The following is a 27,726-nucleotide window of genomic DNA, read 5'->3' on the forward strand; positions in this document are numbered from 1 at the left end:
ACCCAAACAGATCTCAGTAACTAAAAACAAATGCTCTGCTGCATAAATGGCTTACATGCTGGGAGACTTCCCTGGTGGTCCAGTGGTTAAGAATCCACGCTTCCACTGCAGGGGGCACGGGTTCGATCCCTGGTCAGGGAACTAAGATTCCACATGCCGCGCAGAGCAGCCAAAAAAAAAAGGCTTACTTGGTTGTGCTTTACTAAGGAACAGAATGACTTAGGCACTTCTAGTTTATACTAGGTAGCCTAATTTGCACATTTGCTTCAAAATTTCTCTCGAGCATCATTTTGGTTCAATTACATTCTAGTATCTACAGTACACTCATAATGCTAAAATCTAACATTTTCAGTATGTCACAAAATCATCATCATCATTAATATTTACCAAGGCTTGGTCTGCATTTGTAACTTTGGTGCAATTTGTTACTAGCAGCCGAGTGCTATCTTTCCATGTCTTGATAGTGAAGCATTTGTTCTCAGGAAACCATCACTCCTGCTTCACAGGAAGTCTGTTATCAGACATCAGATGGTGGGGGCCCCCAGGTCTTGAGTATTCAAACAATACTGTAGATATTCTAGAAAGAATCAAGACATACTATTAAATGTTAGACTAGATGATTCTATGATTCCACAGTATAGTCTGGAAAGAATCCATTGTCCAGATAATATTTAAATTGTTTCATTTTTTTAAGGCAACCACAATCCACAAATGTTCCTAGTGAGGAAATTATTATTTTTAAAGAAAAGGACTTTTTATTCCTCGCTAGTGAAAAATGCCCCTTATATTCTGAAAGAAAACAAATAATTTCCTTCCATTCCATTCTCATCCCAAACATATAAAAAGCAATCCACTGATTATTCCTTACATCGCAGAGCTTCATATTAAATGAATTTCTATGTATAACTAAAAAGACATGCTGACTGTTGTCAGCTCTAACTTTACCTAAAGTCTCTTTCTTTTTATCAAGATGTTTGAGTTCTACACATTTTAATAAAATCTGTGCTTTTAATACATCTGTGCTAATGAGTATCAATGAGCTAAAGAATAACTGAATTCTAAAGAAACTCAACTCTCCACTTTTCAAGAAAACACAGGTAATACTACTTTCTTTAACCCTTGGGAACTCCTCTGTATTTCGAAAAGGAAGCTAATGTCTGTGACAGTCATTACTGAGGCTCTTTGCCCCCTGGCACATGATTAGGACCACATTCCTGACTCCCTGTGTGAGATGGGAGATGGGGCTATGTGACTAATTCCGGTCAGCGAGGTAGAAGCAGAAGTGATGTTCATCCCCTCTGGTCCAGAGAATTTAAGTACTGGTGCAAGACTCTCCATAGTGACTGGCAACATGTCAGATAGTGGCTACTTTATCCACCTAGGTCCCCAGCCAATCCCAAATGAGTACCTAACACAAGCAAGAAATAAATCTTTGTTCTTATAAATCCCCAAGATTTTAGCATTCTTTGTGGCTGTAACATAGCCTAGACTATCCTGTTATAAGGTCATCACTGTATTCTAGATCTATTCTGACCAATATGGTAGCCATGACTCACCAGTGACTATTTAAATTTAAATTAATGAAAATAAAATTTAAAATTCAGTTCCTCAGCTACACTAGCCACATTAAGTGCTCAATAATCACATGTGACTAGTGGCTGGCTATCTTATTGGACAGCACAGATGAAAACGTTCTATAAAGTTCTATTAGCACTGTTTTAGATGGACTAGGAGGAAAAGAGAAACTCCAGATTTTACCTTAACTATGCATATCACTTTTCAAATTGTGAAATTAAAACATAAAAGTTTGCATGAAATCAGTCTGGAAAGTATGGTCTATAGTTTCATCAATCATATTGGATAACACAAATTCAATACTTACGTTATTGTGTTTGATTATTTACATTCATATATTTTTTCACTTTTTAAGACATTTAAAAAGTACCAGTTCTGTGCTTCTCACCACAAAATTGAAATAGACCTGCAATTCACAAGCAATTACCAGATTACTTGTGATATGAAGCAACCAGTTAGGCAAAAAATCTCTGGTGTTTTTGGAACTTGGAGCTACTTGAGATAGGGGAGCATCCAACAGGGACAACTGAGATAGCAGAGAAAGAGACAGCGTCCCTGGGGCAAGATTTCCCCAACAGTGAACCAAAAGGAAGGGGGAGGGGCCATCCTGATAGCTACAGTCATTTTAACCTTAGTGGCTTTGATCATAACTCCCTTCCCATTGGAGCTGGAAATACCCAGGAGATCTACAGCACTTGGAGACAACCGTCAGTTTCTAACTGCTGGTTGTTTGAAATTTTAGCTCATAGGCCTTGCCAGTGTTCCAAATGCTTGTACATTGCAAGGAGGGCTTCGTGTCAGAGACCACAGCCCCAGTAGTGACCACATAGAAGTACATGATAAATCTTCACAAGACATCATTATTTGACTCTCTGGGACTAGATTTCTTCCAGCTGGAGATAACTAAGGAAGAAGAAGGTTACAAATTAACCTAAAAGTCAATTCATTATTATTAGCTTCTTTTGGGCAGACATCAGTAGCTTCCAACAGTTAAGAGACAGGTTAAGCTATAGGGCTTCTCCACAGTCTTGCTCCAGATGGTATGTTACAATGACCAATAGCCTCTGGTCAGATTCAACAGACATTTATTAGCAAGCAGTCATATAGCCTATTCTGTAAGCTCCATGAAGTCCCATATCTGTCTCTCCAGAAAGCACATCACCTGTCACTGAAAGCAAGCACTGCAGGATACGAGGGGTAGGATCTAGCTGACCTGGGTAATCAGCCAAGTGGAATCAGTTCCAGCTCTGCTTCTCACTGGAGTTGTGTAGCTTGTGCTTCAGTTTCCTCACCTATAAAATTAGAGAAATTGTATTTCCTCCTTCACAGATCGTTATAAAAATTAAAAGAGCTCATGCACAGTACCTGATCCTTACAGTCAGCTCTATTCTTCTAGCACTCGGAGATGCTAAGATGTGTCAGAAACATCCTCTACCCGCAAGGAACTGATAATACTTCTGTAGAAACAAAACAAATATGTGGAAAAGTTATACACTAATGAAAAATGGAAAGAATTATTGAAATTCCACCCACCTCCGGAAAAACATCTTTGTAACTGAAAGTGCACATACAGCTGTATGAAACACAATTGCTATGAGTTTAGGAAATGCTACAACTGCCTTCTTGGTCTCCGGAAAAGTTTTAATTTCCAGTCTCTAAATACTCTCTTCTTCATAGTCAAAAGAGAAAAGCTCATCTGACCTTATGAGTCTTATTTTCCAATCAAGAGGAAATTTCTCAAAGTTGGCTTGACTTTAAACTCACACTTAACCTTTAATCCCCAAAAGTTCTCTAATTTTTAATTTATATTTACAAAAGCTAATTCACATTGACTCGCTTCTGGCAGTATATTAACCACAGAACAAATAGGGCTCTGCTAGGCAGTCCCAGGAAAAGACTAGGTAGACACCTTTTTTAAGTTGTCTAGAAAGCTCAAAATGCTCCTATTTTCTGGAGAATCAAGAGATTAAGGGTTTAGAAAATGGGAAGCTACCATAGTCGAGAGAAGACCAAACATGAACTCCAGAAGACAAGCAGTAACTCCGTTCTCTTCAGAACCCCATTAAACTGAGAGTGAAGGAATACTTTTTTTAAAGCTATAAACCCCTCAAAGACAAATATGGGAGAAGAAAGATGAAAAATACCAGAATTTTGGAAGATGGAAAGCAAACAGATGAGCAGGTAACTTACTTAGAGCACAGAAGCTGAAACCTGACTTCCTGCAGAGAAGAAGTCCAATAGGAAGGCAAGTCAGTTTTACTCTGAAGAAGCCTAAAAGGTTAGAGACTGAGGGAACAATGTACCTATGAAGGGGAGCCTCAAAAGGAATGTAAGGTATCAACTCACTGATGCATTGAGGTCAATGCAGGTCAAAAGTCCAACCAGGAAATCAAATGTAGAAGTAGGATGGGATACATAGGAGTTAGGACAGACAAGGGTCCAGAGTCCAGGAAGTCAGTCTGAACACATCAATAGTACCCATGTTCAAAGTACAGAAAAGAGCCTGATCCTGGAAAGGCATTTGCTTGCTCAAGGAGTTTTTAAAGACAGATAAAGTCATTTAAAGTTAAATTGGTTGTCCAAGAAACCAAATCATTTAGACTTTTAATAATGCACCCTGTTAATGAGGGAGATCAGCTTGGTGCTTTGTGTCCACCTAGAGGGGTGGGATAGGGAGGGTGGGAGGGAGACACAACAGGGAGGAGATATGGGGATGTATGTATATGTATAGCTGATTCACTTTGTTATACAGCAGAAACTAACACACCATAGTAAAGCAACTATACTCCAATAAAGATGTTAAAAAAAAATAAAAATAAAATGCACCCTGTTAATGAATGTCTTAAATTCATTTATTTAATGCAGAAGCTCAGTTAACTAATTTCCATTTAATCCAACTTGCCTGACTTAACCACAATTTTCATTCTTTCTGTAAAATAAATGAACTGGAGCCCACACACTTCTGTTCTCCTAACTGATGTCCACTGAGTAGTATTATTTACCAAGAGTCAATTGGATTTGTTCTTAGACTTCTTTATGTCAGTTGTACAACTGTAATTACATAATTTAATTATTATATAAATCAATAAAAATGGGGTGCTAAAGGGAAGAGAAGCTGTTTCTATGGAAACTAAGTTGAGGCTAGTGGTCATACGTGGTGGATCGGTCACCTGAATTTATCTCCTGCCTCCCAAAACCTCACTAAAATGAAAGTAAAGGCACAAAAGGCATTAAACCCACAGGGCAAAGAATAAGAGAGGTGATACATTAGACTCGAGTTGTTGACAAAATTTTGGGATAGACTAATTGGTAAGTAATTTCGTTTCAACTTTTTCCACTCTGCAAGCATCTTCAGGGGAGAAAGCGTCAAAAAGCAAGCTGAGTCCTACCACAGAACAAGACAAAAAACAGAGGAATTAGACTCGCTGTCCCCCCTCCATCTCCTCCTTTAGCCCACAGGCCCTCTGACAGTCTCTCCTCGAACGCTGGCAGGAAAAGGGGTCTTTTCAAGTTAGACCAGAGGGAAAAATAAATAAAATAAATTAAGTTAGACTAGAGAAGCTGTAGACTGGTGGACAACAGGCACAAGTGAGAGTGAGAAGTAGCAACTCAGAAAACACACGGATCAGGTGACAATCCCAACACAGAGAACATCAATGTGTTCTCTGTATCTATGATGTTGGTTGGGTTTTTGTTGTTCTTGTTGTTTTAGATTCCACATATAAGAGAGGTCACACAGTATTTGGCCTTCTCTGTCTGACTTATTTCACTTAGCATAACGCCCTCGAGGTCCATCCATGTCACAAATGGCAAGATTTCATTTTTTTAATGGAGATTATATATACATATATATATATATATAAATGTCTTTATCCATTATCTGTTGATGGACACTGAGGTTGTTTCCATATCATGGCTATTGTAAATTATGCTGCAATGAACATGGGGGTGCATATATCTTTTCTAGTTAGTGTTTTCATTTTCTTCAGATAAATGCCCAGAAATGGAATTGCTGGATCATACAGTTATATGATCATATAGTTATATTTTTAATTTTTTGAGGAAACTCAATACTTCTTTCCATAGTGGCTACACCAATTTACATTTCCACCAATAGTGCACGAGGGTTCCCTTTTCTCCACATCCTTGCCAACAATTGTTTCCTGTCTTTTTGATAAAGTCATTCTAACAGGCGGGAGGTGATGCTTCATTGTGGTCTTGATTTTCATTTCCCTGATGATTAATGATGCTGAGCATCTTTTCAGGTACCTGTTGGTCATCTGTATGTCTTCTTTGGGAAAAAAATGTCTATTCAGATCTTCTGCCCATTTTTTAATTGGATTTTTTTTTTTGCTATAGAGTTGTATGAGTTCTTTATATATTTTGGATATTAATTCCTTATCAGATATATGATTTGCAAATATTTTCTCCCATTCAGTAGGTTGCCTTTTTATTTTGCTGATGGTTCCCTTTGCTGTAACAGAAGATTTTTAGTATGATATAGTCCCATTTGTTTATTTTTGCTTTTGTTGCTTTTACTTTTGGTGTCCTGATGTGTGATAATGTCATCACTCTGACAGCTAACATATTCTTGTGATTTAAATTTTTCTTAGTTTTGATTCCTAATATGGATAATATAAAGTAGTTATAAACCACATAAATAAAAGTTCTTTAGGGGCCTCAATAATCTTTGAGTTTGAAAACCACTATTATAGGTGATGATTTAATCCTAAATATAGCTAGGCAGTGCACTTTAGTCTGAAAATCCCAGGCAGCACCCAAAATGTAACCCATATTACTGTTGTCTCCTCTTCCTTTTGAGTTTCCCACCAAAAAATTCAACTCACACAAAAATATAAAAGAATTTACTGATTTCGTAAGGTAGGTAAAGTAAATAAGGGAATTCATATTGATCAGCATTTCATTTGAAAAATCCTCCCAGACCTGTCTCTTCTCCTAGGTTTCTCTCCTCTTCTCTTTACCTTTCACTCTCTTCCCTCCCCACTTTGCAGGGCAATTTAAGTACATCCAGGACGAGGGGAGAAAAAACCAACATGTCACTGCTATCTATCCTCATTAGAAGACAGAAAGACATAAAGGGATTCGTTTTTGATAAACTTAAAGAAAAGAATTTACTCACAAAACCACTCATTGGGGGAAAAAAAAGCAGAATACATATAAACAGAAAGAACATTAAGAAAAAAAACCTAATGCCCTTAGCCAGCCAAAGATAAACACTAATAATATATTGGTATATCCCCTTACAGATTTTTTTCTCTATAGACATATACCTAACTGTTATAAAAATAAGATCTTACTACACACCATGTATAGTCCACTTTTCCACTTAATATATTCTAAACAATTTCCATATCAAATGCATCTCTGCATTATTTCCCCAACTTTTTATTTAAAATTTTTTCAAACTTGGAGAAAGATTGATAGTATAGTTCGATAAACACTCTTAAACCCTTCAGTAGAATATTGTTGGGAGATGGTCCGCGCCATATTGTTCGGAGATGATCCACTCTGAACATCTCACTTTTCTGGACAATTCAGGTCTTCTGATCAAAAGCATTTACAATCAATTCCAGTATTTGTATAAGGAGCTAGAGGGGATCAGAATGTACCACCCCCAAACATGCCACTTTGGCATAAGGACTATTTTGAGCTGAAGGCAAGTGAGAAACAGCAGATACAGAAAAAGCTCTCTATCCTCCCCCTATCTGCCTAAAAGCAGGGCATAAATCTCCCTTTGTGAATGTGTCCCCATCCTCTCTCATATATCAGGAAGAGCAGAATAACACTGAATCACCAGACACGAGTTGACTCTAAACTCGTCTCAGCCCACAGATGGCAGCTACATAACAAACTTTACTAAAAACAACCCTTATCTTCCATTAATTTTCCCCACAAGTTTACCTTCCCACAATTTACTGCCCATAAAAACCTAAACCCACGTTCCTTTGTCTTGTCACTTCTCCACAAATTTATTGCTCTTTGTTAAAATGGCATATAACCCTCTGGGTCTGACCACCTCTTTGGGGTTTTCACTTCATTTCTGTGAGGCTCCCCACATGTATATGAAGTAAACCTTTTTCTCCTGTTAATCTTTTATCAGTTCAATTCGTAGGGTCCCAGACACTGAACCTAAGAGGGTAGAGGATAAAGGGTTTTTTTTTTTTTCCCTCCCCTACAGAGACATTTCAGTAGGGTAAAGATTAGATATGTTTCTCTTCCCAGAGATGTTCAGAATAGTAAAGATAAAGACCTCTCCTTCTCATCTTGGAGAAGACTGGCTTACATTCTAGAATAAAGACAAGGTTTCTCTCTTTGGAGGGCAGGATAGACAGGTCACCAGCAGCCATATATAAGATCAGAGTTGCCTAATATTTGTATAAGGAGCTGAAGGGGATCAGAATGTACCACCCCCAATATGCCATTACAGGGTTCCTCTCCTGTAATGCACCCCACTGCATATGCAGGTACCATCTGGCCCTCATTACGTTGCCCTTTGTGGATGGGGCTTGGTAACCAACATAAGATGTTGCTCTGGCTGCTGCTTTTGCCGTAAATGATAAACGGTTTTTGTTTTGTGGCTCAGAGGGCTCATCATTCGTGTGTGTGTGTGTGTGTGTGTGTGTGTGTGTGTAAAACAGTATAATATAATATAAATAACATGTATATTTTATATATATGAACATACACATACATACATAACATCCTCTTCCTGCCCCTTTATCTGGACCCAGACTAACCCCCACACACATACCTTAAGCCACAAAGTGCACCCTGAGATCAAGCTCTGCCCTGCTCCTCTTCCTGGGAAACCCCACACTCCATCCACCTGGACCAGGCCCCAGACCATGTGTGTCCGCCATGGTGTTCAAAAGAAGAGAACATTTCCTCATTGAGGGACCTGGGTGAAAAGGTCAGCTCCCTCAGCACAGGGTACTGGAACTTGGGCTGGGTCACAAAGAGAGAACAATGCCTTGAGGCTGTCCTTTGGGAGGAAGACCCCAAGAATTGGCAGTAATGGTCTCCAGGGACAAAAATCTGGAGCCCCTTGCTGCGGCTGGGCCCTGAAAGAAATATACATGAAAATACGAGAGTGTGTGGGGTGGGGGCCAGGCCACCTTGTTAGCTTGCAGGCAGAGTAGACATTTCTGACCTGTTATAGTTTTTGTCTTAACAATCACATCATTTTCCACATTTGCCCTTTGCGCACAATTTCCCTCACACTTGTGCTCTCTGTTACACACACACACACACACACACAACTTTATTTTTGCTGAATCATTTGAAAGTAAGTTTCCGCAAAATCATTTTTAGTGTCTGAATGTTATACTATTTTAAACCTCTATCATAATTTAACCAGTCTGTACTGCTGGACATTTAGATTATTTACAACAGTTTGATACTGTAAATAGCATTGTGATGAGCACTTATAACTAACTAAATCTTTTTTCACATCCTAGATTTCTTAAGATCAACAGACTCACAGACAGAGAGAACAGACTTGTTGCCAAGGGGAAGGGGAGTGGGGGAGGGAAGGACTGGGAGTTTGGGATTAGCAGATGCAAACTATTATATATAGGATAGATAAACAACAAGGTCCTCTACATGGGAATAGAATCTAAAAAAGAGTGGAGACACACACACACACACACATATAACAGATTTACTTTGCTGTATGGCAGAAACTAACACAACGTTGTAAATCAACTATACTCCAATCAAAATTTTTTTTAAAAATCAAGGTCCTACTGTATAGTACAGGGAACTGTATTCAATATTCTGTGACAAACCATAATGGAAAAGAATATGAAAAAGAATATATATAACTGAATCACTTTGCTGACCAGCAGAAATTAACACAACACTATAAATCAACTATACTTCAATAAAATTAAAAAAAAAAAGTTGAGCTAAATTCCTTAAGATAAATTCCAAGAAGTGTACTTATTGGGTAAAAGGACATTCATGGTTTGAAGGTTTTGCTATGTATTGTCAAGCTGCCTTCCAGACAGTGTATCTATCAGTCTGTACATTCAGTAGCAAAGTTTAAGAATACCCATGTCCTTATATCCCTGCTAACAGTATTATTTTTATCTTTGACATTCTGAAGAAGAAAAAAAAAGAGGGCATCTATCTCATCATTTTAATCATCATTTGTTCATAAGTGTTATTTATCTTCATTGGTATGTTTATTAACCATTTATGAGGAGACCTATGGCCTGAAGCTGATCATAGAAAGTCATCAAGTACTAAGGCAGCTATCTCAGTCTCTCATAGAGGGTCTCTTCTCTCCACATCTGCTCGGGTGTCAGTTTCCCCAAGCTCAAATTCTCAAAAGAATAATGTGATATAACCTTTTCATATTAGACATATCACTGGCCATTCTATGGGCTAACTGGAAGTTTAGAGTGGAATTTAGAGTTTGAATCCTATCACTCACCCCTCCTTTTCTGCAGGTTTTTGTATGATAATGAAACTATAACAATTCAGGAAGGTGGGGAATGACCTCAGCACCATCTCCCATCTGGCAGTTAACAGAGAGCCCACCACATGAAAAGATGCTCAATATCATTAACTATTAGAGAAATGCAAATCAAAACTACAATGAGATACCACTTCACACCAGTCAGAATAGCCATCATTAAAAAGTCTACAAATAACAAATGCTGGAGAGGGTGTGGAGAAAAGGGAACCCTCCTACACTGTTGGTGGGAATGTAAGTTGGTACAGCCACTATGGAAAACAGTGTGGAGGTTCCTCAGATAACTAAAAATAGAATTACCATAGGATCCAGCAATTCCACTCCTGGGCATATACCTGGACAAAACTATAATTCAAAAAGATACATGTACCCCTATGTTCATAGCAGCACTATTCACAATAGCCAAAACATGGAAACAACCTAAATGTCTATGGACAGATGAATGGATAAAGAAGATGTGGTACATATATACAATGGAATACTACTCAGCCATAAAATAGCACAGAATAATGCCATTTGCAGCAATGTGGATGCAACTAGAGATTATCATACTAAGTGAAGTAAGTCAGAAAGAGAAAAATACCACATGGTATCACTTATATGTGGAATCTAAAATATGGCACAAAGGAACCTATCTACAAAACAGAAACAGAGACACAGAGAACAGACTTGTGGTTGCCAAGGGGGCGGGGGGTGGCGGAAGGACTGGGAGTTTAGGATTAGCAGATGTAAACTATTGTATATAGGATGGATAAACAACAAGGGCCTACTGTATAGCACAGGGAACTATATTAAATATCCTGTGATAAACCAAAATGGAAAAGAATATAAAAAAAGAATGTCTATATGTGTATAACTGAGTCGTTTTGCTGTACAGCAGACTGCCACAACATTGTAAATCAACTACACTTCAATAAAAAAATAATAAAAGAAAAAGAGAGAGCCCTATAAGGGTATGTTTTGGGGTACGTGACCAACCATGAAGATTGCTGAAATCTGGACTTCCAGCTTCCTGAATTGAAGATAGCCTGGCCAGTAGCACAGGGCTGATCAGAATTACACACTGCTCCCTATTCCCAATCACAGGCAGAGAAACTAGAAAAGAGAGAGAATGGCGCACTGCAGGGCAGTAGAGTCAGCCTGGCTGCCTTTCCTGACTGTGCAGAATCTCTCGTCCCCCGGTTAAAACATGGCCCAATGAATTTCACAGATCTTAATCATATTACTCTTTCCTCCTCCCTGCGGGGCCAGATACGTTTATTTCTGATATTTCCTGTGATGGGTGTCTTTCATTTTTGGCCACCCAGTATCTAAACACACTTCCTATTTGGAGGTAATTCCAATAAAGAAGCAAGTGTGGGCAAACAGCCCCTTTCCCATCTGCCTTATCTCTAGAATTTGGGCATGTCAACTTCCAACAATATGCTCCTACCTACAACCTCGACTCTGGACTGAATAACACAGAGAAGTAAATGGCAGTTTAGAATCTTTCCAGAGGTGACAGAGGAAACAATAATGGCAGCATCCAATGCCCAATGGTGGCTATGCCAATGACAGAAGTTGTTAGATACTAACCAGACTCTTCCTGTGTATTGATTTGGTCTCTATTTTTAGATGTCTAATTTCCCTTGGCTCCTGTCGATGTTCCAAACCTTATTCTTCAGCTTTTCCATCAATTTTGTGAGCTATCCAATGTCCTTTCAATACACTCCTCTCTAACTAACCAGTTTTGGTCTCCATTGTTCAGGAAGCTGGAAATCTGATTAGTACATAACCCCTTTTGTACAGAAGTTGCCTTTTTTATGGAGATGAAAAGATGAGGAAGAGGGGTGCCTCCCTATCCATAACTCCTGGATCAGGTGCCCAGCTCCAGTCCAGAAGTATCCACTATCCTGAATGTGTGATAAACGTTTCATTGCTTTGTTGTATAGTCTTACCATCTGTATATGTATTCCTATCTGTAGTCAAAGGGATGAAGATCATAGGGTACAAAACATGGCCACTATCTGTCACCAGGGTTTTGCCTCAGCAGCTTCTCTTAAAAAGGGGTGCCAGGGACTTCCCTGGTGGTCTAGCGGGTAAGACTCCGTGCTCCCAACGCAGGGGGCCTGGGTTCAATCCTTAGTTGGGGACCTAGATCCCACATGCCGCAACTAAGACGCAGAGCAGCCAAAATAAATTAAAAAAAAAAAAAGAGGTGCCAGCAACGCTGTCCCCTTAACACCTTTTTAAAAAAATATTTATATTTATTTATTTATTTTTGGCTGTGTTGGGTCTTCGTTGCTGTGCATGGGCTTTCTCTAGCTGTGGCGAGCAGTGGGTACTCTTCGTTGCAGTGCACGGGCTTCTCATTGCAGTGGCTTCTTTCGTTGCGGAGCACGGGCTCTAGGCGTGCGGGCTCAGTAGCTGTGGCTTGCGGGCTCTAGAGCTCAGGCTCAGTAGTTGTGGTGCACGGGCTTAGTTGCTCCAGGGCATGTGGGATCTTCCCGGACCAGGGCTCAAACCCGTGTCCCCTGCATTGGCAGGTGGATTCTTAACCATTGCACCACCAGGGATGTCCCCCCTTAACATCTTTATTATACCCAGATTAACTACAATAGCTTCTTACATGATCATCCTGATGCAGTATTTCCTACTATCAGGACTCCTCTTTATTTTTATTATATATCATTTATGTATATCAAGCATATAAAGTATATCTAACATATAAAGTATAAGCAAAAAGCACCCAAAACATAAATATACATCTTAATGAATTATCACTAAGGGCAAACCTATATAACCACCACCCAGGTCAAGAAATAAAGCATTTCCATTACACCCAGAACTCCTCTCCCTGCCTCTCTCCCAATCCTTGCTACTTGTCCCCTCTTGGTCATAAATTCCTCCCTCCCCACTACGCACCTGTCTTACCTATCCTGGGTAAGTGTCCACTATCCTGACTTTTGTGATGATAATTTCTTTGCTTTTCTTTAGTTTTACCACCTGTGTATGAATCTCTTAAACAATATAATTTTTCATTTAGCCTGATTTTTAACTTTAGATGAATGAATCATACTGTATGTATTCTTCTGTGCCTTACTTCTTTCACTCAATATTGAGATTCCTCTGTTATAACTGAATAGAGCTGCAATTTGTTCACTTGCATCGCTGTAAAGTATCCCATCGTAAGATATACAATTTATTTATTTATTCTACTGTAGATAGATGTGTTGTATTCAGTGTGGGACTGTAACGAAAAATACTGCTTTGAATATTCTAATATATGTACCCTAGGGAATCTTTAAGGCCATCAACCTGGCATTAGAAAACCAGTCACGGGATATGTGTATCTTTGACTTTCCTAGATAATGCCAAACTGTTTTCCAAAGTGAATGCGCCAACTCACCACCTGCGGTCCCCTCACCAACAACTGGTGTTATCAAACAGTTTCATTTTACCCACTCTGGAGAATGGCTAATGGTATCACACTGTGCTTATACTTTTCATTTCCCTGATTAATAAGAGGTTGAACATATTTGCATATGTCTACTGGTCATTTATATTTTTTCTTTGGTAAAGTCCCTATTCAAGTCTTTTGCCCACTTTTTCAATGTAATTATCTCTTACAGATTTGAAGGAGTTTTCATATGTCGTGGAGACTAGTACTTTATTAATTACATATGTGGCAAATATCCTCTCCCACTCTGTACCTTGTTTTTTTTTTTGCTTGTTTTATGCTATCTTTTGATGAACAAAAATCCTTTACTTTAACATAGTCAAAGAAGCAACCTTTTCATTTATAACTGTTACTTTTTTATATCTTGTTTTAAAATTCTTTCCTTACCTTTGAGGTCATAAAGATATTCTCCTATACTAATTCTAAAAGCTTTAAATGTTGACTTTCACATTTTAAGTCTAGAAATGATTTTTGTGTATAGTGTGAGGTAGGAAATTTTTTTTTCCCATACGAATATCCACTTGTCCCAGAATCATTTACTGGAATGTTCATCTTTTCCCTACTGTATCTCTGTCATACATAAAGTGACTATATATGTGTGGGTCTGTTCCTGGACTCTCTATCCTGTTCTATCAGTCTATTTGCCATCCTTATGCTAATACTATACTGTCTTAATTGTAAAACTATAGTTTACAGTAAATGTTGTTATCTTGTAGAGCAAGTTCTCCCAATATCTTGGTAATTTTTAGACCATTAAAATTTCCATATGAAATCTCAATCTGCTTCTCAAATTCCACAAAAATCAAAACAAACAACAAAAACTACTTGGTGAAATTTTGATTGAGATTGCATGCAATTTATAAATTAATTTGGGGAGAACTGTCATCTTTACTGTATTGAGTCTTTCAATCTACGAACTCAGTATCTCTCCACTTACTTAGGTCTTCCTTAACATCATCCAATAATGTTTTATAATTCTCTACGTAGAATTGGAACAGTAGCACAGAGGCCATACCTCTTAAATTATGCATACCTGTTTAAAATTGTTGTTTTCCTGGTGAACAGAACAGTTCATTATTATGAAAGATTTTACCTCTAGTAATGCTTTTTGGCTGCTATTGATACAGATGTATTACTGTATTAGTTTTCAATTACTGATGTAACAAATTACCACAAACTTAGTGGCTTAAAAAACAATACAAATTTATTATCTTATAGTTCTGTAGATCAGCAGTCCAGTATAGGACTCACTGGGATAAAATCAAGATGTTGGCAGGGCTGCATTCCTTTCTGAAGGCTCTAGGGAAGAACCTATTTCCTTGTGTTTTCCAGATTCTGGAAGCCCCCTTCCTCCATCTTCAAAGCCAAAAACACTGCATCTCACTCTGACTTTCTTCTGTAGTCACACTGCCTTCTGGCTGACTGATTCTTCCTCCGCCTCCTTTTTATGATTACAGAGGACCCACCCAGATAATCCAAGATGATCTCTTCATCTCAGGGTCCCTGATTTAATCACACCTACAAAATCCCTTTTGTCAAGGAAGGCAACTTCTATGGTCTGAATGTTTATGACTCCCTCAAAATTCATATGTTGAAATCAATGGGTAGTGCCCAAATAGAAAAAGCCCTAGAAAACTCACTTGATTAGTCTCTCAGCCCTAGCACTGGCATTAGCATTTACCTTCAGAGAAATCCTGGCTTTTGCTTTTACTAACTGATCACTGTTCTGGTTTCAATTTACTATTCTTTACCATCCCCAACACAAGCCCTCACTCCACTTCTGATCCCCACTTTGGAGATACCCTTTACTTTCCTGCAAATTCAGCAATGGTTTAAAAAGAATGTTTATCATTTTTCAAGTCTTTGGGGTTTTCCCTCCCTCCCTCCCTATCTTTTGGTAATGGAATGTGGTAGGCTGAATAATAGCCCCCAAATATGTCCATGCTCTAATCCCCAGACTGTTACTTATAAGGTAAAGGGGACTAGCAGATGAGATTAAGTCAAGGATTTTCAGATGGGGAGAGTATCCCTGACCATCAGGCTAGGCCCAATGTAATCGCAAAAGTTGTTATAAGAGAGAAGCAGGAGAATCAAAATCAGAGAAGGTATTCCAACAACAGAATCAGAGACTGGAGAGACTGGAGAGATGTGACTGTGAGCCAAGGAATGCCAGCAACTTCTAGAAGCTGGAAGAGGTAAAGAATGGATTCTCCCTTGGAGCTTCCAGAAGGAACCAGCCCTGCCAACACCTTGACTTTATCCCTGAAAGAATCATTTTGGACTTCTGATCTACAGAACTTTAAGAGAATGAATTCCATGATGTTTCAAGCCACCAACCTGTGATAATTTTTTACAGCAGCAATAGGAAACTAATAAATGGGAGTTGATTTTTCTTTTCGGATAATACTTTCAACCTGTAACTATTTAAGAACCTGATTCATTACCATGTCTTAGTTCAAATTTAAATTCCTCAGTCCAGCAATCAAGTCCCAACTATTTATTTAGACTTATTTTTATCCCTTCACCCTTGTTAGCCTTCTGTAGACACATGGCTGTGTCCTCTTACATTTTTTACCTTTTATCTTCTCTCACTTTAATGACTTTCAACCTTTTCATAACACATCCCTATGATTACGTTTGAGACATGCCTTCGAGAAGCTTTTCCTGACTTCTCTCCTCACAACAATACTGCTTTGTAGTCCTCAGAAACAATGTTTATTTAGACCACTCTAACCTGCTTAACATTCTCAATTATTCTTTGAATGTAGCAATTCTCCCAATACTTGGCTTGGAGTAACATACTTGGAGGCATATAATAAGCATTCAGTATCTGTTGTTTTTACCTGCTGTATTAGTTTTCTGTTGCTGCAGTAACAAATTACCACAAACTGGGTGGCTTAAGACAAATTTGTTCTCTCACAATTCTCTAAGTCTGAGATCAAGGTATTGCAAGGCAAGTCTGTACTGCCTCTGGAGGCTCTAAAGGAGAATCCATTCTTTGCACCTTTCAGATTCTGGTGGCTGTCAACATACCTCGATTTGTGGTTCATCACTCCAATCTCTGCCTCTGTGGTCACACTGCCTCCATGGTCACACTGCCTCCTCCTCTCTCTGTGTGACTCTTTTTCTCTGTGTGTCTATTCTATAAGGATATGTGATTGCATTTAGGGCCCACTGGATAATTCAAGATTATCTTCTCATCTTAAGATCTTTAATTTAAATGTATTTTCCAAATACGGTAACATTCACAGATATTTGACGTCAATCGGGGGGGGGGCATTTTTCAGCCTACCATACCTGCCCAACATCTATTCTCTTCTTCTGATAACAACTCCCTTATTACTTCTGGGGGAACTATATCCCCCAAACGCAGGGGATGTATAAACTCAATTTATATAGTTTGGGTGAAGCCTCCCTCCTCCTGCTACGTGTATATGACAAAGACCTGGCCAGTCAGCATATTCTATCCCCTTTGGCTGCAATGATTGGCTCAGTGATGGGCATGTGACTCAAACTAAAGAGATTAATTTCCAGGGCTTTTATTGGAACAAATGGGATAGAGCTGTGGTTTGTTGTTGTTGTTCTGGGACTGCTAGATTAAGCAAAAGAAATATATTGACTCCCATGCTGGGGAGAATAACGAGAAAACCCACAAAATTGGAAAAGCATCAAGTACCAGACCTCAGGGACTGGAATCAAGACCCAAAGCCCTCAAAACACAGAGTCCCTCTTGTTTGCTTGATTTCTCCTCTCCCCACATGGAAGGGAAGGTGACTGTCTGGAGCCAGGAGCGCAACCTCTTATTTTTAATAATCCTGTCAAAAAGATGAACACTACACCCCAGCATCCTCATATCAATTTCACAGAAGAACTCTAATGAGCTCTGCTTGTGTCATGATAGTCCTAAGGCTTGAAATAATTACTTTTGCTAGAGAAATCATGCTTGATCTAGACAGAATCATGTTGCTGGCAATGTGTCAGGCAATGAAGGGGAAAAACACAAACACAAACAACTCAAACAAACCACTACTACCAAGAAAATACCACTATTCCTGTCTTATGAAACTTGTGGTCTATTGGGGAGAGAAGTCACATGAGTAAATATAAAATTACTGTGGCCTGTGTCATGAGAGGAAGTACGTGGAGACAAGGAGAATGACTCATTCCAGAAGTTTAGGGAAAATGATGGCAAACTTAGATCAGAAGGAGGAAGGTAGGGATGGAGATTCTAGGCAGAGAGAACAACAGGCTCAAAGCCCCTGTAGCAGAAAGGCTCATCACTCATTAACTAAGATAAAGGTAGTATGCCTAGGGAGAGCATGGTGTGACGTGAGACTGAAGAAGCAGGTAGGAGTTAAGTCCATTCACATTATTGTGGGTCACATTAAATATTTTATACTTTATTATAAGTGCATTAAAAGCCATTTAAATGTCATAAGAGGGTGGGGGGGAAGGTAGTAGACATGAACAAGTTTGTATTTGGAAAAGATCGCTGTGACTATACTGGAGAGAACACACTGGGGTCTAACTGACTGTAAGAAGATACGTTGAGTTTTAAATTGATTTCCGACAGAGCTTTATGCATTCCTGCCTCCTACTTTCCCACTAAGCAGGTTATATTGGGAAAAATATCAGTTAAATGAATGAAAGAAGCTTTTAGATAGTGATTATCTGCTCTGCAAAATGACTCACTTCTTTATTTCCTTTGCAAAAAATTTTCCCTCTGATCACAGCCTGCAATGTGAGTACACCAACTTGCTCTTTAAAGAAACCAGGAAAACCAGGCAACAGGATCTCTACACAACCTGTGGGGCTGTAAGGATGAGACACTGACAACCGTTTAGTTGTAACCTCTCGATCTTTAGATGTCTCATGGCTCTAAATACCATCACCGCCCTGATGGCTGTCATATTTATACCTCTAGTGCACACTTCTTCCTGGAACCTCAGCGTCTGTATCTGTCTACTCAACCTCTCCACTTGAATGTCTAATAGACGTCAAGCTCAGCAAGTAAAAGATAAAATCTCAGATTTCTGCCTTCAAAATAGCTTCTTCTACAACTCAATTATTCCAAGCTACTCATAATGTCTTTTACCTCACACTCCACAACTAACATATCAACAAATCTTATGAGCGCTACTTCTAAAATATGTCCAGAATTCAATTCAGTTTTCATCACCTCAACTGCGACCACTCTGGCCCAAACCACTACTCGCTATGGCCTGGATTACTGAAACAGCTTCCTAACTGATAACACTCTTCACCAACTAACACACAGTTATTTTCACCTGGCTCCCTCTATAACGTCTGGGAGACCGAGGACTTGTCTTTCACTTAGTGCTATGAACCCCAGTGCAATCTCGCAGACGCTCCATAAAATAAATACTTACTGGAAAGAATAAATAAGTATTGTATACCACCACATGTACAGTAATTAATTTAAAGAGAGATTTGGGCATGAGAAAGTTGACGGTTAGGAGACTTCTAGTACAAACCAAAAACCGCTAGAACAAAGCAGTGAATGGAAAGTGGGGTCAGCTGGTTGAAGCAGGTTCCACAAGCTGTCCCGGTTTCCTTAAGCAGACATGTTTTCCATATAAGCCAACATCCCTCTATTTTGGAATACTGTGGGTGGAAAGCTTCTCGCTCCACTCGACACCTCACCCTTAGCCGGCAGCCTAATCGTCTCATCCTCGTCCTGCTTCGACGACGGGCTTAGGCGACGGGCGAGCCCACGCGGCTTCGAGCTGGAAGACGCATTTGGGCATCCTCCAGGCCCTCAAGAATGACACTGGATCCTAGGCCACACGGGCAACTTTAATCGGATAGGAAAAGGGACATACTTCTTGTTGACCTTCTCCACTGTACAAGTAACTTAAAATCAAAAGGCAGGGAATAAACCTTCAGAGACAGAATCTTCAACCCTGCTAGCAGTTAAGATAAGCGGCAGCTCCCGCCGGCCTCTGGGGATGATGGGAAGCGAAATCAGCGTCAATTGCCCTGACCCAAAATGGCAGGTTACTCGAACCGCGTGTATAGGGGTGAAGATACGACCACTGGGAGAAGTCAAGATGAGAAGGGAAAATGAAAGCATCGTTTTATTAATCCCACAGAGAGGCGGAAATTATAGGAGAGAGAATAACCAGGGACGACGAAACATCCACACGGCAGAAACAACTGGCCTGTCGAATAAGGGCAAATACAACATTGACCTAATCCAAGATGGCGCCGGAGGTTATTACCGGGAGCGCAAAAGCGGCGGTGATTACCCTGTTCCACGATGGCGGTGGCGACTGAGGCGAACGGGGGCGCGGGAGGGCCGGGGCGTCCTTGTCCTCCTCCAAGATGGCGGCAGCCGTGGGAGCTGTCCCTGGCTCCGCCCCGCGGCCTCAGCCCCGCCTCTCCCTTGTCCTTCCCTCCATCCCGCTCGCAGTGGGCAGTCTGGGCGGAGGTGATCGCGCGAGGAGAGCGTGCTCCCGGCGTTTGATATGGCGGCAGCCGCGGCGACTGCAGCGACGAAAGGGAATGGGGGCGGCGGGGCCCGGGCCGGGGCCGGCGAAGCCAGCGGCTCGCGAAAGAAAAAGGGCCCGGGGCCTCTGGCCACGGCGTACCTGGTCATCTACAATGTGGTGATGACCGCGGGGTGAGGCTGGGGCTCGGGAAGGCGGGGAGAGAGCCTGGCCGGGGAGGGGGCTCTGCGGCAGGAAGAGCGGCCCGGCTCTACCCGCCTCGCGCAGCGCAGCTCCAGTGGCGGGAGTCCGGGCCCCGGCACCTGGGCTCCGGGGGCAGTCGAGGCTGAATCCGCCTGGGTGCTTGCTGGGGGCCGAGCAAGTTCCCAGGCACCGGGTGTGCCCCGAGCTGGAGTTCCAGGGCTCCAAGGGGGCTCGGGGAAGGCTGCCCAGGCGCTGGTCCGGAGGGCCTTGGGAGGACGTATGGGCTGGCCACACGTCCATGTTTGGGGGGCGTTGTGCTGGGCGATCCTGCAGCGCTGAGAGCCCAGGCGGCAAGTCACGAATGGCGAGCTGTTCCCCCCAAAGGGAGTGGAAGGAGCTGTGTCTGCAGAGTTGACCGTTTATTTCGGCGGCTGTTTTCAAAATCCAGGATGAGCTTTAATGGGAAAGGTAGTGGAACAGCGTTCAAAGTTTTTGCCCAGTGACATGAGCAGTCCTGTGCTTTAGGTGAGTTTAGACTTTGTAGGATGGATTGAGGTGGGGCAGACACTAGAGATGGAAGGCAGAGTTACGGGGGAGAAGCGGAATAGACCCTGGAAACAGATTTTACTCCCTCTTGTTTCTCCTTTATTTCAGTCCATCCCTTGTCGCAGCTAGTTTTTAGTTCTAGTTATGACACTAACTGTGTGACCTTGGATAAATCATTTTATTTTTCTAGACCTCCGTTTTTTCATCTGTAAAAACTAAAGACTTGAGCTAGGTGATCTCCAAGATTCCTCTAATTCTCTGACCCCATGATTTTTGATGACGAGGATCACAGGATCAGACTGTTATATATTTTTAAATTTTATAAATTTGTAAAAAAAAATTCTTAACATTTTATTAAGAAAATTTTCAAACATATAGAAAAGTTGAAAGAACTGTATAATGAACATCCAGTTTTATTTATTTTTGAAATAGATAATATATTGGCCAGGTGCAAAATTGAAAATGTATGCAAGGGCATACAGTGAAAATCTTCCCTTGTACCTTCCCTTCCACCCAGATTTCCTCCCTGGAAGGCAGATAATTTTGTTTATGTTTCAGATACTGATACAAGCAAATATGTGTACATGGGTATTTTTAAAATACGAATGCTAATGATTAGCATTTCAGCACCTTGCTTTTTTCACACACACACACACACACACACACACACACACACAAAACACATCTTGAGAGGATCATAGGCTTTATGGCTAGTATTAGAAATAGCCAGTATTGTATTGAAACCTAGGCTCAGAGAAGTTGTGACTTGCTTGACTTGAGGTCACAGAACTTGTTAGTAGTAGTTCTGGGTTTAGAAGCCATATTACAGATGCACGTTTTCTTTATCACATAAATGGTCACAGAATGATTTTAAAAGAATATTCAGCAGTGCATATGTGTGTGTATTTATATTTATATATAAAAATTCTTGTCATCTTAGCAAGGGCTTTGATGAAAGCATTGTACTGAAGAGGGATTTTAAGATACACTGAGGAAGACGAAAAGAAGCCTTTATTCCTGAACCATGAACATAGAGAATGGGGTGGAGGGTAAGGAGTGGTATCTTAAACCAGAAGAAAAGTTGGGGATATGAGAGTAAAGTAAGCTTTTTTTCTAGGCTACTAATGCTGAACCAGTTACACCATTAAAGAATTCATTTCTTTTTTTTTTTTTTTTTACCAACTCTTGTTCGATGTATTTGTATGATAGTTTCTAGAAATAACATAGACCACATACCCCATTGCCTAGTTAAGATTTTACACGTAAATAAATCTGTTGGCACCTTCAAGGAGACACACCTTAATAATGATATACCTCATTTTATTATGGAACTCAACAAATAAAAAACTACAAGGCCTGAGAAATTTATTTTGGAGGACAGTAGAACAGAAATGTAGTGTTCAGAGCCATCTGCCTAAGTGCTTCCCTGTTTTGTGTTTTGTATTGATCTGGCTTTCTTTACTAAATTGATTTTGGGAATCTCACCTTAAAAACCTTTTATTCTTTTTAAAAAACAAACCATTTATTCATATGTCATTTGCAGTCTTTTAAAAGAATAGATTTTAAGGTAGGGGTATGTTCAATGAGATACTTCGATAAATAGTTTAAAACATCTCTCCACCCTGTTATTATTACAGACCCTTTAACTGCACAGGGCATTTAAAATTTTCTTTTAATAGTTTTTTTCTCTTGTCTTGGACTTCCTGGCACCTAATTTAGCTGCTCAAGGACCAGTTTAGCTTATTTCCCTCCTTTTGGCCTTGTTCTCAACGGGCAAGTTGCCAAAAAGCTGAGCTCCAGATGGGTGAGGTGCCACTGTGCTTTTGCAAAAAGCACTCTTCGTAGGGTGCTGCTGGAGGTGCAACATTTCTGTGCATTACATACAGCTTGGCATTTGAGAGTGATAATCGATAAACTTAGGACACAGATCTTGAGGTCACCTTTAGTAATATCTATGATTGCCACATCTTTCTATTATAATCCTACTTACTTTTTTTTTTCTTCTGATTGCTCTTTTTCTTAGGTGGCTCGTTATAGCTGTTGGTCTGGTCAGAGCATACCTGGCTAAGGGTAGCTATCATAGCCTTTATTATTCCATTGAAAAGCCTTTGAAATTCTTCCAAACTGGAGCCTTATTGGAGGTGGGTCCTGAGATTTGTTGTTGTTGATTTCTATTGTTTTAAAATTAAAAACAAGTTACTAAATTATATTGAAGTAGCCATGTTTCTGTTGGATTTGCTTTAAATGTTGAAAACTTGCCTCATAGAATGCTATGTATAATGTTGATACCTGGTTTATCTTTTTGACATTCTACATAAATAAGATCTCATTTAACTTGTATTACCTGGAATATATTTTACATTTAACTTTTATTGTCAATCAAATGAAACAAGCTTATATTAGGATTTAAAAAAATTCTAGGGACATCCTAGGGAAGTGTTAACAAACTCAGATACTTACAGGGACCGGGCATATAATGGGAACAGTGAAGTTGGTGAGTGTAGGATGTCAGGAGTGATAGATATAAGAAATAGTAGAGCCTGTTTAAAAGCCTCCAAAAACCTTTTTAAACAATAGTTTATTAATTTCCCTGTATTAAGGGTAATATATATATCCAGTCCTGTCTTCTGGGGTAAGTATATTATAGGATTTTTGACTTGCAATTCAAATTATTTTAAGCAAAAGGAAATTTATTGGCTTCTGTAGTTGATAAAGATAATAGGGTTAACTTACAAAATCAAAGGAACCAGCTTGGGAATGAGAACCAAGGATTTGATGTTGCCGGACTCTCTTTCCATCCCTCATCCCTGCTTCTCTCTATTTCTCTTTGAATATTAGTCTTAGGCTCTCCTACTGCAGATTGCCTTCTCCACCTGGTGGGAGAGAGCTTATTTTTTCAGCATTAGAGAAGGATTCTGGTTGGTCTTACCTAGACCAATCACTCTTGCCAGTGATGTGAAATACTTGATTAGTCAGATCTAGGACACATGCCCATTCTTCTGGCCAAGGGACTGTAGACTTTGTTAATGGAAAAGGGGGAATGAGGTAGCTTTGGGCACACACCATAGCTGCCATAGTTCATTATGATGAAAATTTTTCAGGTTGCAGAGAAGATCTGGTATTCAGTTTCCTTTTACCTAGCCTCTAGGCCAAGCCCATCATGACATTTGGAAGGCTGTTTAAGAAAAGACCATTTATCTCCGTGAAATGAGATGTTACCTCAACCTCTCACCCTCATTTTTTTAAAAATTAGTTTATTTACTTATATTTGGCTGCGTTGGGTCTTCGTTGCTGCGCACAGGCCGGGGGCTACTCTTCATTGTGGTCCGTGGCCGCCTCATTGCGGTGGCTTCTCTTGTTGAGGAGCACGGGCTCTAGGATGCACGGGCTTCAGTAGTTGCAGCACATGTGCTTCAGTATTTGCAGCATGCGGGCTCAGTAGTTGTGGCTCACAGACTCTAGAGCGCAGGCTCTGTAGTTGTGGCACACGAGCTTAGTTGCTCCGCGGCATGTGGGATCTTCCGGGACCAGGGCTCGAACCCGTGTCCCCTGCCTTGGCAGGCGGATTCTTAACCACTGCGCCACCAGGGAAGCCCTCACCCTCATTTTTGAAAGCAGAAAGTTGTAGGTTTGGGGGTTTTTTTCTCCCAGAAAGCAGGGAGATTTCAATACTGTCCATACTTACATGTTTAAGTTAGATGGTATGATGAAATGAACTTACAACTGGAGTCTGAGTGCCCTTATTCTAAGCATGCTGGTTTTACCAACTTTGTGAATTTGGGCAAGTCATTTATCTCTTGTCCACCTTGTTTTCTCATTTGTAAAATAATTAGTTTGAAGAAGGTTTGTAAAGTTCCTTTCTGCCCTAACAGTTTGAGTGTGAGGAAACTAGCAAATCCTTGTGGGGGCCATATTGTAAACTTAGAGGCTTAAATTTTGTGGGGAAGGCGGCAGTAGTAAATATGTATCACTTGTCTGTCAGGGCTTTGGCCAGCACAGTTCTCAAGCTACAGAGAACCAAGTTTGGAGTCAAGACCATCAGAAACTGCCGGAGTGCTTGATATAGTAAGAAGTTGTATCCAACTGGAATACTTCAATAATTCACTAATTTAAAGGGGATTCTGTCTCTGTAAGACTTGGTAATATTAGAGGTATAATTTTTAAAATTGAAGGATATCTTAGGGAAGGTTGTGACATTAAATAGTGTGATGCAAAATCTACTCAGGGGGCTTCCCTGGTGGCGCAGTGGTTGAGAGTCTGCCAGCTAGTGCAGGGGACACGGGTTCGAGCCCTGGTCTGGGAGGATCCCACATGCTGCGGGGCAGCTGGGCCCGTGAGCCACAACTACTGAGCCTGCGCGTCTGGAGCCTGTGCTCCGCAACAAGAGAGGCCGCGATAGTGAGTGGCCCGCGCACCGCGATGAAGAGTGGCCCCCGCTTGCCACAACTAGAGAAAGCCCTCACACAGAAATTAAGACCCAACACAGACATAAATAAATAAGTAAATAAATAAAAAAGCCAAGCATTTGTAGCCGTTTAAAAAAACAAACAAAAAACAAAAAACAAAATCTACTCAGGAACCAAATCTTAGACTTGGAGGGATTAGCGCATTTATCCCTATAAAATTTTTAATAGGGATTTAAGAAAATATTTTGGAGTTCTGTTTTTATCTCTGTTATCCCCACTAAGAACCAATTAGGTGACAAATCCTGGATTTGATTTTGGGAAAAGAACTCTGCAAAATGAATGAAGACTCCCTGGGATGTGCAGAGAATTAGCTTTGTAGATGGCAGTGTTGGCAGTAGACCCCTCAACCTGGGACAAGAGAGCAGGCTTGCTAGAGCTGCATCTCCTGAGCCGTCCATTAAGGAATGTTTTATTGCCTACCCAACCTAATAGTATAATAATGTGCTTAGTGTTGTTTAACTACAGATAAGTTGTCCTTATGGGAATTTTTAGTGCTTGACAATAAACCGTGTTTATAGGAGGAAAAAATGAGTCCAGGGAGGTCAGCTACTCACTTATATCTCTGTATGAATATTCTGAATAGTAATCTGTGTGATTTTTCTTTAGTAGGTTCTGTGGGAATTTGCTTTAAGAGGAAATAGAGATTACTTGTTCTCAAGAAACTTCAAATCTTCTTAGGAAAATATAGCACTTTGCTTTTTAAAAATATAAAACATTTACTAAGCAAGTGTAAATGGGCGTGTAGTAGTGTAATACAGAAAGACTTTCTGAGGAAATTAAATGATTTTTTGCAAAATGGGTGCAAAGATATATTGAGTTTGTGATACAATAATATAGCTTTTTAAAAAACATTTATTTCTTTCTTTGGCTGCACCAGGTCTTAGTTGCGGCAGGCAGGATCTCCATTGCCGTGTGCAGGATCTTCATTGTGGCATGCAGAATCTTTCTGTTGTTGTTGCAGCATTCAGGACCTTTAGTTGCGGCATGCGGGACCTTTAGTTGCAGCATGCGGGATCTAGTTCCCTGACCAGGGATTGATCCCGGGCCCCCTACGTTGGGAGCACGGAGGCTTACCCACTGGACCACGAGGGAAGTCCCAATAATATAGCTTTTTAATAAAGTAGACAGAAATCCTAATTTTTTTCCACATATGTATCCAAGAATGTCTTGAGTAATTTTTATAGATAGTTTTTCAAAATATTCCACAGGTGATAGTTAAATAAGTATGTGTTTGAGTCACTGTAATGGGTGCCATGGAGGTTGAACCCTTGCTAGTAAAGATATTAAAATCTTACTGGGTAGTTGATTATGTTAGGACTCTTGGCTAGAGATTATACAAACTGCCTTAACTGACTTAAACTGTAAGGGGAACTTATTATAAGTGTATAGTATGTCCCATGGAATCCAAGGGTGGGGATGCAGCTGGGCCTTAGGAATGGCCTGGAATCTGGGACTAGAGCACCACAGGGAACCCAGGAGGTCTTGCTCTTTCTCTTATCTCTACTATTGCCCCTCTCTCTTTTTCTCTGGTTCTTCTCTTCTTGCAGACTGGGTTTTTTTGTGTTTTTTTTTTGGTTTCTTAGTCTGTGTGGCAGACAGTGGTAACAGAAAACTCCTGAGATTGTAGTTTCTGCAATCAAGAGCAGCTAATTAAAAACAATATCATTTCCATTTCCATATTCCTAGCGAAGGGCCTAATATGTCCAGCTTGAATCAGGTGCTTATTCCTGGACCAATCACCTGTAGACAAGAGTAGGGTCACATTAACCATATAGAAGTTGGAGGGAAGGGACAATTTATAGAAAAGTGGTGCTAGGCATTAAGTCCAAGAAGTATTTACTTTAAGTAAATACTTTAAGTATTAAAGTAATGAGACGCAATACAGTGAAGATGATAAGGTATGAGATGATTTATAAATTTATAGAGAGTAAAATACTGATAACTTTGTGTGCCAAGGGATCAGTGTGTGAATAACTACAATGTGTCTTGAGTTGAATCTGAGAGCTAATTAACATAGGTAGCAAAAGTATATTTTTAAAATGCCATTCATAGATAAATAAAATATATCTCCATACCATAAAATGAGTGAATTACTGGTACTTGTTATAACATGGATGAATCTTGAAAACATGCTTTGTGAAAGAAGCCAGAAACAAAAAGCCATGTGTTGTTTGATTCCATTTATACGAAATGTCCAGAATAGGCAAATTCATAGAGACAGAAAGTAGATTAATGGTTGCCAGGGGCTGTGGGGAGGAGAGAATGGGGAGGGACTGCTAATGGGTACAAGATTTCTTTTTAAGGTGATGAAAATATTCTTGAATTAGATGGTGGTATGGTTGCACAACCTTGGGAACATAACTAAAAATCACTGAATGTACGCTTTAAATAAGTGAATTTTGTGATATGTGAATTAATATCTCAATTTTTTAAAAATGCTGTTCATCTATAATGAGCCGGATAAATTTTCTTTTTACTTTATTCTTGTTTTTGGGTCCATGATGTTCATGGATAAGGACAGACTATCTTTCCAGCTTTGTTAAGAAC

General features: G+C 40.0%; 1 protein-coding gene and 1 long non-coding RNA gene across 2 annotated transcripts in view; one reads left to right on the forward strand and one right to left on the reverse strand.

The window, feature by feature from the left end:
• Positions 1-71: 71 nt before the first annotated feature.
• Positions 72-19,896, reverse strand: LOC308618183. The gene is made up of 4 exons (XR_014015973.1): positions 19,784-19,896; positions 2,941-3,032; positions 2,789-2,867; positions 72-577 (listed from the first exon to the last, which is right to left on the reverse strand). It is a non-coding gene; the product is annotated as an uncharacterized lncRNA (long non-coding RNA).
• A 45-nt stretch (positions 19,897-19,941) lies between these two features.
• Positions 19,942-27,726, forward strand: part of HACD2 (3-hydroxyacyl-CoA dehydratase 2) — a 92,921-nt gene continuing 85,136 nt past the window's right edge. Inside the window, exons 1-2 of the mRNA XM_081235678.1 lie at positions 19,942-20,157; positions 22,737-22,854. Of these exons, the coding sequence (XP_081091804.1) occupies positions 20,003-20,157; positions 22,737-22,854 (273 nt within the window). The 5' untranslated portion in view covers positions 19,942-20,002. The remainder of the gene's footprint in view (positions 20,158-22,736; positions 22,855-27,726) is intronic.

Source organism: Mesoplodon bidens (genome assembly GCF_964165515.1).
Source record: "Mesoplodon bidens genome assembly, chromosome: 5".
Lineage (NCBI taxonomy): Eukaryota > Metazoa > Chordata > Mammalia > Artiodactyla > Ziphiidae > Mesoplodon > Mesoplodon bidens.